Source organism: Malus domestica, chromosome 05, assembly GCF_042453785.1.
Source record: "Malus domestica chromosome 05, GDT2T_hap1".
Classification (NCBI taxonomy): Eukaryota; Viridiplantae; Streptophyta; class Magnoliopsida; order Rosales; family Rosaceae; genus Malus; species Malus domestica.
In genome coordinates this window covers 17,081,345-17,094,527 of record NC_091665.1, presented here as the reverse complement: position 1 = coordinate 17,094,527, position 13,183 = coordinate 17,081,345, and the positions used below count along the sequence as shown (strand labels likewise).

The 13,183-nt window shown below is 39.2% G+C and overlaps 2 protein-coding genes, 1 long non-coding RNA gene and 1 other non-coding gene across 4 annotated transcripts; all 4 read right to left on the bottom strand.

Annotated features, from left to right (window-relative positions):
• Positions 1 to 2,359: 2,359 nt before the first annotated feature.
• On the bottom strand, positions 2,360 to 3,082 carry LOC139196414 (uncharacterized). The gene is made up of 2 exons (XR_011581308.1): positions 2,856 to 3,082; positions 2,360 to 2,741 (listed from the first exon to the last, which is right to left on the bottom strand). It is a non-coding gene; the product is annotated as an uncharacterized lncRNA (long non-coding RNA).
• A 31-nt stretch (positions 3,083 to 3,113) lies between these two features.
• On the bottom strand, positions 3,114 to 4,753 carry LOC103436479 (thioredoxin M3, chloroplastic). Its single transcript, XM_008374908.4, has 2 exons — positions 4,397 to 4,753; positions 3,114 to 3,820 (listed from the first exon to the last, which is right to left on the bottom strand). Exons 1-2 carry the CDS (start codon positions 4,596 to 4,598, stop codon positions 3,501 to 3,503), a joined length of 522 nt encoding a protein of 173 aa, XP_008373130.1. The 5' UTR covers positions 4,599 to 4,753; the 3' UTR covers positions 3,114 to 3,500.
• Positions 4,754 to 4,870: 117 nt separating this feature from the next.
• On the bottom strand, positions 4,871 to 4,943 carry TRNAR-UCU (transfer RNA arginine (anticodon UCU)). The gene has a single exon. It is a non-coding gene; the product is annotated as a tRNA-Arg (tRNA).
• Positions 4,944 to 5,422: 479 nt separating this feature from the next.
• Positions 5,423 to 10,316, bottom strand: LOC103436482 (methylcrotonoyl-CoA carboxylase beta chain, mitochondrial). The gene is made up of 10 exons (XM_008374909.4): positions 9,632 to 10,316; positions 9,423 to 9,542; positions 8,760 to 9,194; positions 8,519 to 8,609; positions 7,444 to 7,682; positions 7,189 to 7,353; positions 6,519 to 6,593; positions 6,110 to 6,241; positions 5,852 to 5,908; positions 5,423 to 5,765 (listed from the first exon to the last, which is right to left on the bottom strand). Exons 1-10 carry the CDS (start codon positions 9,827 to 9,829, stop codon positions 5,562 to 5,564), a joined length of 1,716 nt encoding a protein of 571 aa, XP_008373131.2. The 5' UTR covers positions 9,830 to 10,316; the 3' UTR covers positions 5,423 to 5,561.
• Positions 10,317 to 13,183: the final 2,867 nt, after the last annotated feature.

The following is a 13,183-nucleotide window of genomic DNA, read 5'->3' as shown; positions in this document are numbered from 1 at the left end:
TACCCTTATGTTTCGTGGTTTTCAACATTTAGTACATCAAGTTTTTTTCGTCTCAGATTCATACCTAAAGTGTAAATTTTGGGACAGTCTCATACATCCGTTAGTCAAACTGTTAAGTTTTCTGTTAACTATGACGTGGCGCACTGACTGGGCGCCACGGGTCATCCGAGTTTTTTTTTTCTTTTTTCTTTTTTCTTTCTTTTCTTTTCTTCTTCCTTCTTCTTCTTCTTCTTCCTCCGACTGCAACTTTCTTTTTTTTTCTTTTTTTCTTCCTCCTTCTCCTTCTCCTTCTTCCTTCCTCCTTCTTCCTTCCCCTTCTTCCTTCTTCTTCCTTCTCCTTCTTCTTCTTCTTCCTCCGAAATCTGGGGAAGTTTGTTTGTTTTTTTTTTTTCTTTCTTCTTCTTCCTCCTTCTTCTTCTTCCTTCTTCTTCTTCTTCCTCCGACTGCAACCTTTTTTTTTTTCTTCCTCCTTCTCCTTCTTCCTTCCCCTTCTTCCTCCTCCTTCCTTCCTCCTTCTTCTTCTTCTTCTTCCTCAAAAAAAAAAAAAACTTTCATCTTCCCCCAGATTCGGAGGAAGAAGAAGAAGGAAAAGAAGGGGAAGGAAGAAGGAGAAGAAGGGGAAGGAAGAAGGAGGAAGGAAGAAGGAGAAGAAGGAGGAAGAAAAAAAAAACTGAATCTGGGCAGATTCGGAGGAAGAAGAAGAAGAAGAAGAAGAAGAAGGAAGAAGAAGAAGAAGAAAGAAAAGAAAAAAAAAACTGAATCTGGGTAGATTCGGAGGAAGAAGAAGAAGAAGAAGGAAAGAGAAGGAAGAAGAAGAAGAAAAAAAAAAAAAAAAAGCTTCCCCAGATTCAGAGGAAGAAGAAGGAGAATGAGAAGGAAGAAGAAGGAAGAAGGGGAAGAAAGGGAAGGAAGGAGGAAGGAAGGAAAAAGGAGGAGGAAGAAAAAAAAAACGTTGCAGTCGGAAGAAGAAGGAAAAAAAAAAGAAAAAAAAAACTCGGATGACACATGACGCCCAGTCAGTGTGCCACGTCACAGTTAACAGAAAACTTAACAGTTTGACTAACGGATGTATGAGACTGTCCCAAAATTTACACTTTAGGTATGAATCTGAGACGAAAAAAACTTGATGTACTAAATGTTGAAAACCACGAAACATGAGAGTAGTAAACAGTCTTTTACCCATTTTTTAAATTACAAATTTGTCAATTTGTAAATTGACTGATAAGGACATTTCTTACCCTCTTTTGCGTTTATTTTTTTTTTTTTAAGAAATGGTTGGGCGTGATAGCTCTCATGCTCTGTTTAGAGGCGATTTGTCTACCTTAAACCCTAACTCATCTTTTCAGATAGAAGATTATGTTTCCATTGAAAAGGTAGAAGAATAATTTTGTGTGTGGGTCATATGAATTTGCTGCATCCGTACATTTGAAGTTTTCGTTCTCGAACTTTTTCATTTGAATTTGCATAGCTCGGTGGTTTTTCATTTCAATTTGTATACCTTTGTGGCTTTGAATTTATATTTAATTTTGCCTACCATATTATTAATAGTATTAGCACTGATCTTTGCCATCAAACTTTTTCACTTGAATTTGCATACGTCTGTGGTTCTTATTCGTATTTCTTTGCGGGTAGACAATTTTATAATTTTACACATATATATAATAATCAAAGGTTATTTTTGGAATAATAATGGATGGGGAAATAACATTTCAATTTTTTAACTTTTTAAGGTGTGTGGGATTATAATATGGATGGAAAAATAAGACAATAAAGTAGGTCTAGCAGCTCTCTTAAACTTTTGAGAAATTGACAAAAATGGCATTTTCTTGTTCTTGGGACCAAAATAGGACAAACCGGCTATATGCACACTCCAACTCCTCATGCACAAAATTGAAATAACAAAAATACCCACACATAAATTGTAAAAACTCACAGTTGATGGCATCATTTTTCTAATTTAAAAGAGAGGGATGTCGAGAGACAACTTTGAGTTGTGGATTTTTGGGTTGAGCTTTGATTTTGATGAAGGGGAAGTCAGAGAGAGAGCTCAAAAGAGTGAGGTTGGGAGTTTTGGGTTGAGCTCAGAACTGTGGGGTTTAATTTCGAACACTTAGATGTAGAGAGAGCTCATAAGAGTGAGGTCGGGGTTTTTGGGTTGAGCTCATATTTGTGAGCTTTGTGTGTTATTCTCCCATAACCAAACACAAAAAAGTCTTCCATCTTATATTTAGAAGTTCAATTAGGGTTTTGTTTCATGTTTGATTTTTGACATGCTAGAATTCGCAAATACGAAGTCATATCATGGGAAAATCTTACCCTAGGAAGTTTTTTAGCAGTTCATTTTTAATTATCCTATACATACTTTGAAGCATGATATTTTTATTTTTAATAAGAAAAGAGAAATTACAAACCCAACTACCACCTTTACTATATAACCAAGTTGATTATCAAAACGAAGAGAGAACATCCAAACATGAGAATTTGAGGATCTCTTACCAATCTTAGCAAGAGCATCATCAACAAAATTCGCTTCACGAAAAACATGTTTAAACTCCACGTTATGAAACCAACAAGCAATCTTCAGGATACTCTTGACAGTGGCATCGATTAAGGCCCGCCCGTCAACAACAAGAATGTCTGAAATACCAATCTTCGTAGCACCCGCCACACACGCCTCTGATGACAAAGGCACTTGCTGCATGCAAATTTACTTGAGTAATCATGGGAAATGTTCTCTTACCCTAGTATGACAAGTGACGAGAAAGAACTTAAACTTCTATGGCTACGAGTAATTTTTCAGGGTTCGAATTCCTCCAACATAGCTCCGCAAAAAGTATAAACATTTAAGCTATTACCTGGTTTGAACAGTTGTAAAGAGTTCATCCATAAAGATAACCGTGTTATACCGCTAAGCCGAATAGATCAGGTGACTCAGGTTCACCCACAAAAACCAGAAACGCACCATATGTAACAGTAATTAGCAGAACAGTGTTCATCCGCTCGAGATAAGCTTTTCTGATGGTTTCATGTGATGAAATCTGCACGTGTATTTGCTCCAAACATGCACAAAACAAATACACATCTATGCCACGGAGAAGGAGAAAACACCAATATGAAGATCAACAATCAACCTTTTCTTATTGGTTTCAAATGAATCATTAACTAAGTCTGCATTGCAATCATCAAACATTTTTCAAGCCAATGGATGAACAATCAACAACACGTTTTGTTACAGAACTAGTTTCAACGAATGCCTCAACCAAAAAAAGACGGGGTAAAAACTCAAAAGATAAAAGAGGTGCACAAAATGATGAGATGACAGTAACTAAGAGCTATGCTGGTAATGAACTAGGCATATGTCTAAGATATATATGTACAACCTGTATAGTGTCATTTGAATACGCACTAAAGTGATAGGAATCCTTACGAATAACAAGTTGGAAAAATTCAACTATGTTGTTGATTGTTGTTAACTTCTTTGGCACGAATCGTAAAAAAGGTTAGGACTTCAGAACCCTCTCAATGGCAGCAACATAGAACTCCTTCGGCATGGTACCAACCACAGAGTCACATTTCTTCCCATTCTTGAACAGCAAAACTACAGGCACAGCCTTAATTTCATAGTCCTCAACAACCTGCAAATCAACATCTGTGTTGAGCACATAGCACTTGAGCTCCCCAGCATATTCAGCCGCAATTTCATCAATCACCTGGTGCACCATCCTACACGGCCCACACCAGCTCGCATAAAATTCAACGAGGACAGGGGTCTCACTGTTGATGACTGATTTATCCCATGAGTCTCCAGTAACCGCCGGAGCTGCATATATACAAACATAATATGGTTAAGAGACAAAACCGAACATCCCCAACATACATACACACCGATCTCTCTCAATTCGGATGGACAAAATGTATTTGAAAGACGCGGGTTAGGCCAGTTGGAAAGGGGCCCTCCATCCGAGTTAGAATCCCTTCCCCGTAGATATGAGTACTTTAAAGTATCGTCTTGTTAAAAAAAAATCCAGTGGGATCTACTCTCACATCAGTTCCCAGAAATAAGTAATCCATCAATTTATGTTTAAACATGTATGCAATCACCAAAACAGGCAGATAGATAAACCCAAATCATACCATTCAAAACCAGATTTTAAGCATCGAAGGAAAGTTTTGGGGCCAAATTGTAGGATACCCAAATGCTAAGATGCCTCGAGGAAACTAGCAATCGGAGGCACAAAGCACACAAATTATTCCCACAAAACCAAAACATTTTGCATCCATAAAATTAACTTTCAGATACACAATTCAATCAATCAATCAATGGCGGACCAAACAAGAAGTGACGAGCAAAAGAAAAATGGATTAGATCTAACAGAGGAGGGAGATCAGAAAACACCTTTGGATTCGCGAACGGAGAGGATCTTGAGGCTGCGAGGAGGAACATTTGGAAGGCCGACGATGAGCCCCCGTTCGGGCTGCTGCAATCGGAAAGGGAATGAGAGATTTGGCGGAGAGTGGGAGAGGAGAGGCGAGAGCATTGGGTTTTGGATGGCGGGGGAGCGTAATGGAGTCGAGCAGTGGAACGTGGAAGCGGCCATAGCAGCGGCAGCAGAGGGGGGAGAGAGGGAGAGAGAGAGAGAGAGAGAGACGGTGGTTGGTTGGTTTCTGGTGCGATGAGGAAGTGAGGGAGTGGACTGGGGATTTTGGGCAGGTTTTTTTTGATGATGAATGATCAAGCGACAGCGATTGGTGGAGAACAAGACAAGTGTGGGGCCTGCTGGTTGATTTTAAATGGGAAATAATTGATGATTTGGATTTTGGATTGATGGGAAAAGACAAAAAAAACAAAAGGTGGGAGTTAAAAAGTTGGCACGCCCGGTGGGATTCGAACCCACAATCCTTTGATTAGAAGTCAAATGCCTTATCCATTAGGCCACGGGCGCTCTTGTTACTACTACTTACTTTAATTTATATAACGTACTGGAGCATCGGCTTTGTAATTCTTTCTCACTTTATGTTTTACCTCCTTCTACACACCCTTGTTTATTTTTATTTTTTTTATTTATTCGATCTAAGGGTAAATATAAACAACTATTACCGAAAAAAAGATATTCAAAAATCTCTTATATTTTTATTTCTATAAAATATAAGTTGACATCACATTATCCTGATATCCTATCCCAAATTGTTAACAAACTTTCTCATTTTTCATCAAGACAAAGCTCTGGATTCGTTTTTATGGCAAACCTGTATTATCACTTGCTCTAATTTAAGTGAGTTGGAATTCATACTTATGGTAAGGGAGCAAGGTAGGATCCAAACTTATGTGTACAAGAGTAAACGCATTGCCCTAACCTAACCCAACCCAACCCATATCAAAGCTCTTGATAGAAAATAGGAACATGCATCTAGTTTCTTATGGTTTAGAAAATATAAGTGGTTGAATTGATGTAGTGACATAATCGTGGCCAACAACATTTAGACAACATTTGAATAAACAAGCACCAAGCATTTTGGCAGCTAAGGGGTTTTCATTCACAAAGCTGCATTGTACATCTACATTACATTCTGAATACACCGTACTTGGTTTCTCCGGGGTCACGGTTCATGGAAGCGGAGATGGAGAGACCGATGACTTTTCTTGTGTCGGCTGGATCGATAATTCCATCATCCCAGAGCCTTGCTGTGGAGTAGTAAGAGTTCCCTTCTCTCTCATATGCCTCCACTACCTTTGCCTTGAATTTCTCCTCTTCTTCCTCGTCCCACTGCATTACATGCACAGGACTCAGATAAAATAAAAGACTAGTAGTTTTCTTAAAATGCGCTTGTATCTAAGACAGGCGATTTCTACCTCAATTCCTTTCTTCTTCTTGTTGCCCCTTTCGATTTGAGCAAGGACACCAGCAGCCTGAGTATTTCAATAATGAAAAAAATGTCATTCTACACCTAAAGCCAGCTGTCAGTGACATGGTCCAAGGAATCATCTATACGATCTTGAATTGAAAACGGAAATTAGATCTCTCATGACATCCAAAGTCGAGAAGATAATGCAAAAAATATGAAATATGCAGGAAAACAAATCATAGGTATGTTGTTTGAAAAGGGTCACCTGAGCACCACCCATCACGGATATTTTGGCATTCGGCCAAAGGTACATGAAATCAGGACTATAAGCACGACCGCACATTGCATAATTGCCGGCACCAAAGCTTCCACCAATGATGATAGTTACCTTTGGAACCTGTAAACATTCATTGTTATTTGAGATTCATGATTGATTACACTCATCTCAAGGTAAAATGGAAGCATCTATACGTGTATTTGAACACATGGGGAAAAATTAAGATTGATGAAAAAAAGGGCTGATGCTACAATTGCAAAATCAGGCGGAACTAGTAAAGTTTTAAGGAAGAAAGTAATACCCTCAAGACATGCATATTCACATAAGGGCGCGGGGGGGGAATAGATTCATAATCACACAAGTACATTTATATAAACAGAAATAAGGAAGAACAAACCTTGGCACAAGAAACTGCCATCACCATTTTTGCTCCAGATTTTGCTATACCATTTGCCTCAGATCTCGAACCAACCTACCAAGGAATATAATATATCACAACCATGTAATAATGAGAAGAGTGTTTTCTCCATAAATTTGGCAGTTAACGAGGCCAAATAATCTCAAAATTGAGATATTTGAACAGGGCATAGGTAATTTTTTTTACTGTATATTAATGAACCAAAATACTGCCAATGCATAAAAAATGTGGTGTAGAAGAGAGTGCCACTACTCGAATACATCTGAGGTGAAAATGCCAAGGCCTAACTTAGACCAGAACGAGTGAATCCATTTTATATCCTTTAAGTACATTTCTCCTGTCGTATCGACCTTCATGTTCCAACTGTTCAAGTTCAAAGATGTTTTAAATACCTTCACAAATATGAAAAGGCTTGGGTATCCTTTTAAAGGATGTAATGAATACATAACCTTCCTATTCTCAATGAGCAAACTTTTGGTAAGCATGGCTCCCTCATTCTAGAATGGACCCAATAACCAATGAAAATAAGAGACTTATTACGCAAGTTCAAAGAGTGACCCTCCAGAAAAGCACACTGACACAATGGTGTTGATAACGTCTTCACTAAGAAAGTAATAGAAAAGGACATCGAGTCTACAACTTTACATACCATAAATCCAGTGATATTCTGAAGGAAGACCAAAGGAATGTTTCGTTGAGTACATAATTGAATGAAATGTGCCCCTTTTAGAGCAGACTCATTAAATAGTATTCCGTTGTTTCCAATAATTCCCACAGGCTGCCCAAAGATTCTACCAAAACCTGTTACAAGAGTCTGCAGAGGTGCTATTGAAATTACAAAATTCATATATTAAAAGGAATAAATTAAAACAATCAGAATTGAAATTGGTGCAAATGCCCTTACAGTGCCATACAATTTCTTGAATTCATCAAATTCACTTCCATCAACAATGCGAGCAATAACTGATCGGATATCGAACTGTTGCTTATGCTCTGTGGGCGCGATGAATCGAAGCTCCTTCACATCATATAATGGTTCCTTATATTCAGAGTTTATGTTTTGCAACCCGCTTTTCAAGCTTCTCCCAGCCATGTGCAAGTTCTTAATAATATTTCTCCCAAGAGCAAGTCCATGGAGTTCATCTACAAGAACACGTGAGATTACAAACGTGACCACAAATAGCTAACCTCCCTCTTCCCTCCACATACATGCATAGAACAAATAATTCTAATAGGTAAAGATAAACAAATGTGTTATTTTAAGAAAACATTCAAATTTCTCCTTTCCTATTTCTCACTCGATACTCCTCAACTATTTCAACTGCGATTAAGACTACTATACAACATGTCTATCCCTAAAGAATGGACCTTTGGAATTGGGAATTATATCACAAGAACTCTCCATCAATATCAAGATGATGCCTGACATTACATAAACTAGTAATCTAAATGAAGCTCAAACAATCCTTAACTATCGATGAAAATACTTTCTTATAGTCCTGTTAGTATTTCAAAACTTTCACATGATCAACAACAACAACAACAACAACAACAAAGCCTTTTCCCACTAAGTGGGGTCGGCTATATGAATCCTAAAACGCCATTGCACTCGCATCTGTGTTACGTCTTCCGTTAGATCCAAGTACTAGCCTTTTCTTAGAGTCTCTTCCAAAGTCCTTCTAGATCTTCCTCTACCTCTTCGGCCCTGAACCTCTGTCCCATAATTGCATCTTCTAACCGGAGCGTCAGTAGGCCTTCGTTTCACATGTCCAAACCACCATAACCGATTTCTCTCATCTTTCCTTCAATTTCGGCTACTCCTACTTTACCTCGGACATCCTCATTCCTAATCTTATCCTTTCTCGTGCATTTGTTAACTAATATATCGAATTACATATAAAGAGAGCCTAAAGTTAGCAGCTAGTTAATTCAAAGAAATGCATGTGAGGTTTAAAGTCTGAAATGGCAGAAAGTAATACCTTGAGCAAAGTAGTCTGAAACTCCTGATGTCTTGCAATGCACACTAGCACCCCCCAAATCCTCTGCAGATACTTCTTCTCCAGTAGCAGCCTATTGAAACATTTCCTTTTTATACATCTAGATTGTCTACATAATATTCACATATTTTTTTAACAAAGTTTAAAAAGCAACATACCAGATAAATCACGAGATTCATGCAGAAACTATACAAAGCATATATAAGAGAAAACTAAAAATAACCTTCACAAGTGGGGGTCCTGCTAGAAATATGGTACCATTTCCTTTGACCATCACACTTTCATCCGCCATCGCAGGAATATATGCACCGCCAGCAGTGCAGGAGCCTAATACCAGCGCAATTTGAGGAATGCCGTCAGCAGACATTATACTTTGATTGTAGAAAATCCTACCAAAATTCTCCCTGTCAGGAAAGACCTCTGCCTGCTTGGGGAGGAAAGCACCCCCACTATCGACAAGGTATATACACGGCAATTTGCAGTGAGCGGCAATCTCTTGTGCCCTGAGGTGTTTCTTAACTGTGATGGGGTAATAAGTCCCACCCTTCACAGTAGGATCATTAGCTACAAACATACAAAGCCGTCCATGGACAGGACCTATTCCAGTAATGATCCCAGCAGATGGTAAGGATTCTTCATACAATTCATGTCCTGCAAGCTTAAAATTAACAAAACATACAACAATTTAGGCAAGATATCAACTGGGTCCAATCAATTCGTCAAAAAGATGAAAATTTTTGCATCAGGGTGAAGATAACAATCATAATATTTATGATTTAATGGGGTTTTTTCATAATCTTATTCCAAATTTGCAACTTTTAGTGTGTTTCAATCAAAACCCAAGTCATGAAAGCTATAACTTGAGGAGTTTGAGGAAATGGGAAACCTGAGAAAGCTCGAGAAAAGAAGCGCCGGGGTCAAGCAGTCGATCAATGCGTTCTCTTGGGAGGAGCTTGTTTCTGCTCCTGTTTCTCTTCACAGCTACAGTTCCTCCTCCACCAAGAACCTGCTCATCAATCACTGAATTAATGCAATGGAGGGAGAGGGAGAGAGAGAGACAGAGACAGAGACAGAGACAGAGACAGACAGACCGACCTTATGGATGTGGGATTGGAGGTCGGAGATCAGGCCGTCCATGGCCTTGGAGTTGCGAGAGAAGGCCTCGGAGTTCCAATCGACGCCATCGGGAAGGACTCCGAGGCTGTAATTCCTAATCGTTTGTGCGATTTGCAGTGCGGCGAGTGATTTCCGTGAAGCCGAAGCTACTGATCTTCTCATCAATATGCCGAGCATTTCAATCTTCTCTGTTTCTGACTCGAATGTCTCTCGCAATCACAGAGGCGCGTATTTTACTGCGGGAGTGAGCAGCCTATCTCTGCTGATGTGGAATGCCTATCCGTTTGAAATTTTTGTATAATTCTAGAGTGTTAGATAAGGGTGTGGCAAGTTTTGGAGAGTACGACCATTTATTGGATCAAGGTTTTGCACATGACTTGAAGAGATTATAATTTTATAACAACCGAATTCACGATGCCAATAAGATCGAATTATTAGAAATAGTGAAGGGGTTGAATAGAGGTGCAGGAGTTGTTATTAGAAATGATGATGGGACTTTCATGGCAGGTTGTGCGGCACAATTATATGGTTATTTTGATGCTTTAACAACCGAATTGCTCGCGGCAAATGAGGGTTTATTGTCTGCATACGATGCCGGATTCATTTCTATTATATTGGAACTGGATTCCAAAAGCGCAATGGATTTAATTGTTGCAAATGACATTCGTCTTCATTGTGATGACAGTATATTGTAGGAGATTGATATCTTGAAGAAAATGTTCTCTTTTTTTCTTTTTTTTATGCCAATTAAAGAGGCATATAAATAGTTGGTTGTATTTTTCTGTTGGTTGTATTTTTCTTACAAGTGTGTTACAGCTGTCATTGTAACTAATTACTAGATTAGTGAGTTATCTAGATGTAATTAGTTACTAAGCTATTTTCCTCTGCTGTATATAAACCCTTTGTAATTTCATATTCATTAAGTAAATGAAATATCAGAGTTATTTCTCATATGGTATCAATCGCCTCTCAGCTCACGCACCGATCCTAGCTTCTTCTGCAATCTTCGATTTCTCTGATCCTCTTTGCCTTTTTTCTCTTCAAATCTTGTTCGCCAATGGCGTCGTCTACTTCTTCTCCTGCAAATCCGGAAGTTTTCGCTCAGAATCTCACCCCTCTTTCATCAAATTTTGTTCCGATAAACCCTAACTCTTCGAATTTCTCTTCGATTTCTTCGATTTCAATCCAAAACATCAGCTGTATGGTTCCTACAAAGCTCAAGAAGGACAATTATCCGGTCTGGAAAGCGCTTTTCGCTCCAATTTTCCGACGAACTTACAGGCATTATTGATGGATTGGAGGTGTGTCCACCGCCCTTTCTTCTTGATCAATCTGGTGCAACTACTGCTGTTCCTAATCCTGCTTTTGAGATCTGGTTTCAAAAGGATCAAAATATCCTTATTTGGCTGAATTCAACTCTCTCTGAAAATCTCATTCCATTCACCGTCGAGGTTACTTCGTCTCGCGAATTATGGCAGATTCTTGAACAACGGTTTGGCGGTGTCTCAGCGGCGCACATTCATCAACTCCGATCCCGTCTACATGCCATTCAGAAAGGCGATCTGTCCATCTCTGATTATCTACAGCGTATCAAAGGCATATCTGATGCTCTTATGCTGCCGGAGCTCCGGTGTTGGATCAAGATCTTATTGTTGTTACCTTAAATGGCCTTTCTGATGATTATGAATCCTTCGTCGATTCTATCATGCTTCGAATTTCATCTACTTCCTTAGATGAACTCCATGGCCTTCTTCTGAACAAAGAATTTTTCATGCATCGGAAGAAGAAAACTTCTGCATCTTCTCTTACAGAACCATTTCATGCATTTGCTGCTCAAGGTCCATCTCTCCAGCAAGGTCTTTTACCTACGCCTCATTCCTCACAGGTTAATGTTGTTCACCAATCTACCTACAGCAATCGCTCCAATTTCCAGCGCAATAATCATGGCAGAGGCAATTTCCAGCGCAATAATCGTGGTCGTGGTACCTATCGTGGCAATTACAACAATTTTGGCACTGGCAATGGTAATTTCTGTAACAACTTTGGTAACTACAATTCTGGAAATCGCAACTCTGGTGGCTTTACTCCTCACTCTAGAACTCGGTCTCCTTGTCAAATCTGTAACTCTTTTGATCATGAGGCCCTTGATTGCTATGCTCGAATAAACCATGCTTTTGCTGGAAAGATTCCACCTGCCAAGCTTGCTGCTATGTGTGTCCATACTGCTTCTTCCTCTCAGCCTACATGGCTTCTGGACTCTGGTGCTACTGCTCATGTTACCAATGATATCTCAGCAATATCTTCTCCCGTTCCTTACTCTGGTGAAAACAAGGTTTATGCTGGTGATGGTCAAGGTATGCCAATTCACCACACTGGTTCTTCTATACTTAAAAGACCACATGCTGCCTTTCACTTAAATAATGTTCTCCATGTGCCAATGATGCAATTCAATTTGCTCTCTGCGTATCAATTTCTAAGGGACAATTATTGCTCTTTAACTTTTGACTTTGATGGTTCTGTCATCAAGGACCGTTCTATTGGGAAGACGCTTTTTCGGGGCCTAGTTAGGGATGGTTTCTATCCTCTGCAAGGACTGCAAGGACAGCCATTCCAAGCTCCATTCTCTGCACTTGTTAGCACTCAGGTTTCATTACACCAATGGCACAAACGTCTTGGCCACCCTTCAACAGCAATTTTCCGACGGATATTACATATACACAAGCTTGTTCCTAATAATTCAGCTTCTTCTGTTCAGTTTTTTTGTGCAGACTGTGCAATTGGTAAACATCACAAGCTGCCATTTTCTGCTAGCACAACCACTGTTTCTAAAAGCTTGGACTTGATTCATTGTGATGTCTGGGGTCCCTATCCAGTTTCCTCTATTAGTGGCTATAAGTACTATGTACTGTTTGTAGATGAGTATAGCAAATACAGTTGGATGTTTCCTTTAAAGGCAAAGTCTGAAGTCTTCTCTACCTTTGTAAATTTCAAAACATATGTTGAAAATTTACTTAGAAATAAAAATCAAAATTTTTCGCACAGATTCAGGGGGTGAGTTCACAAGTTCTGCATTTACTTCTTTCTTGCTTCAGCATGGTATTTCTCATCAATTTAGCTGCCTACACACACCTGACCAAAATGGTTGTGTGGAACGCAAGCATCGCCATCTCACTGAGACTGCAATGACACTTCTTGTTGCTTCTAAAGTTCCATATAGATTTTGGGTAGAGGCATTTTCTACTACCCTGTATCTTATTAATCGACTGCCTATCTCTGGATCCTCTCAGTCTCCATGGGAAATTATTTTTCACAAGCCTCCTGATTATTCAAAGATGAAGATATTTGGCTGCTGCTGCTATCCTTGGCTTAAGCCTTATATGCAATCAAAGTTGGATGGTAAAAGCACACCATGTGTTTTTCTGGGCTATAGTCTTCAACACAAAGGCTATAGGTGTTTCGATGCATCGACCAACAGGGTTTATATCTCACGGCATGTTCTTTTCAATGAAGACCATTTCTATTTCATGATGT

Excerpts from the sequence above, each read along its gene's own strand:
- LOC103436479 (XM_008374908.4), bottom strand. The coding sequence starts at position 4,598 with ATGGCCGCTTCCACGTTCCACTGCTCGACTCCATTACGCTCCCCCGCC. Across the intron at positions 3,821-4,396 it reads CTCCGTTCGCGAATCCAAAG|CTCCGGCGGTTACTGGAGAC; the intron begins GTGTTTTCTGAT and ends GTATATATGCAG.
- LOC103436482 (XM_008374909.4), bottom strand. The coding sequence starts at position 9,829 with ATGCTCGGCATATTGATGAGAAGATCAGTAGCTTCGGCTTCACGGAAA. Across the intron at positions 9,543-9,631 it reads TCCAATCCCACATCCATAAG|GTTCTTGGTGGAGGAGGAAC; the intron begins GTCGGTCTGTCT and ends ATTGATGAGCAG. Across the intron at positions 6,242-6,518 it reads TGGCAGTTTCTTGTGCCAAG|GTTCCAAAGGTAACTATCAT; the intron begins GTTTGTTCTTCC and ends GAATGTTTACAG.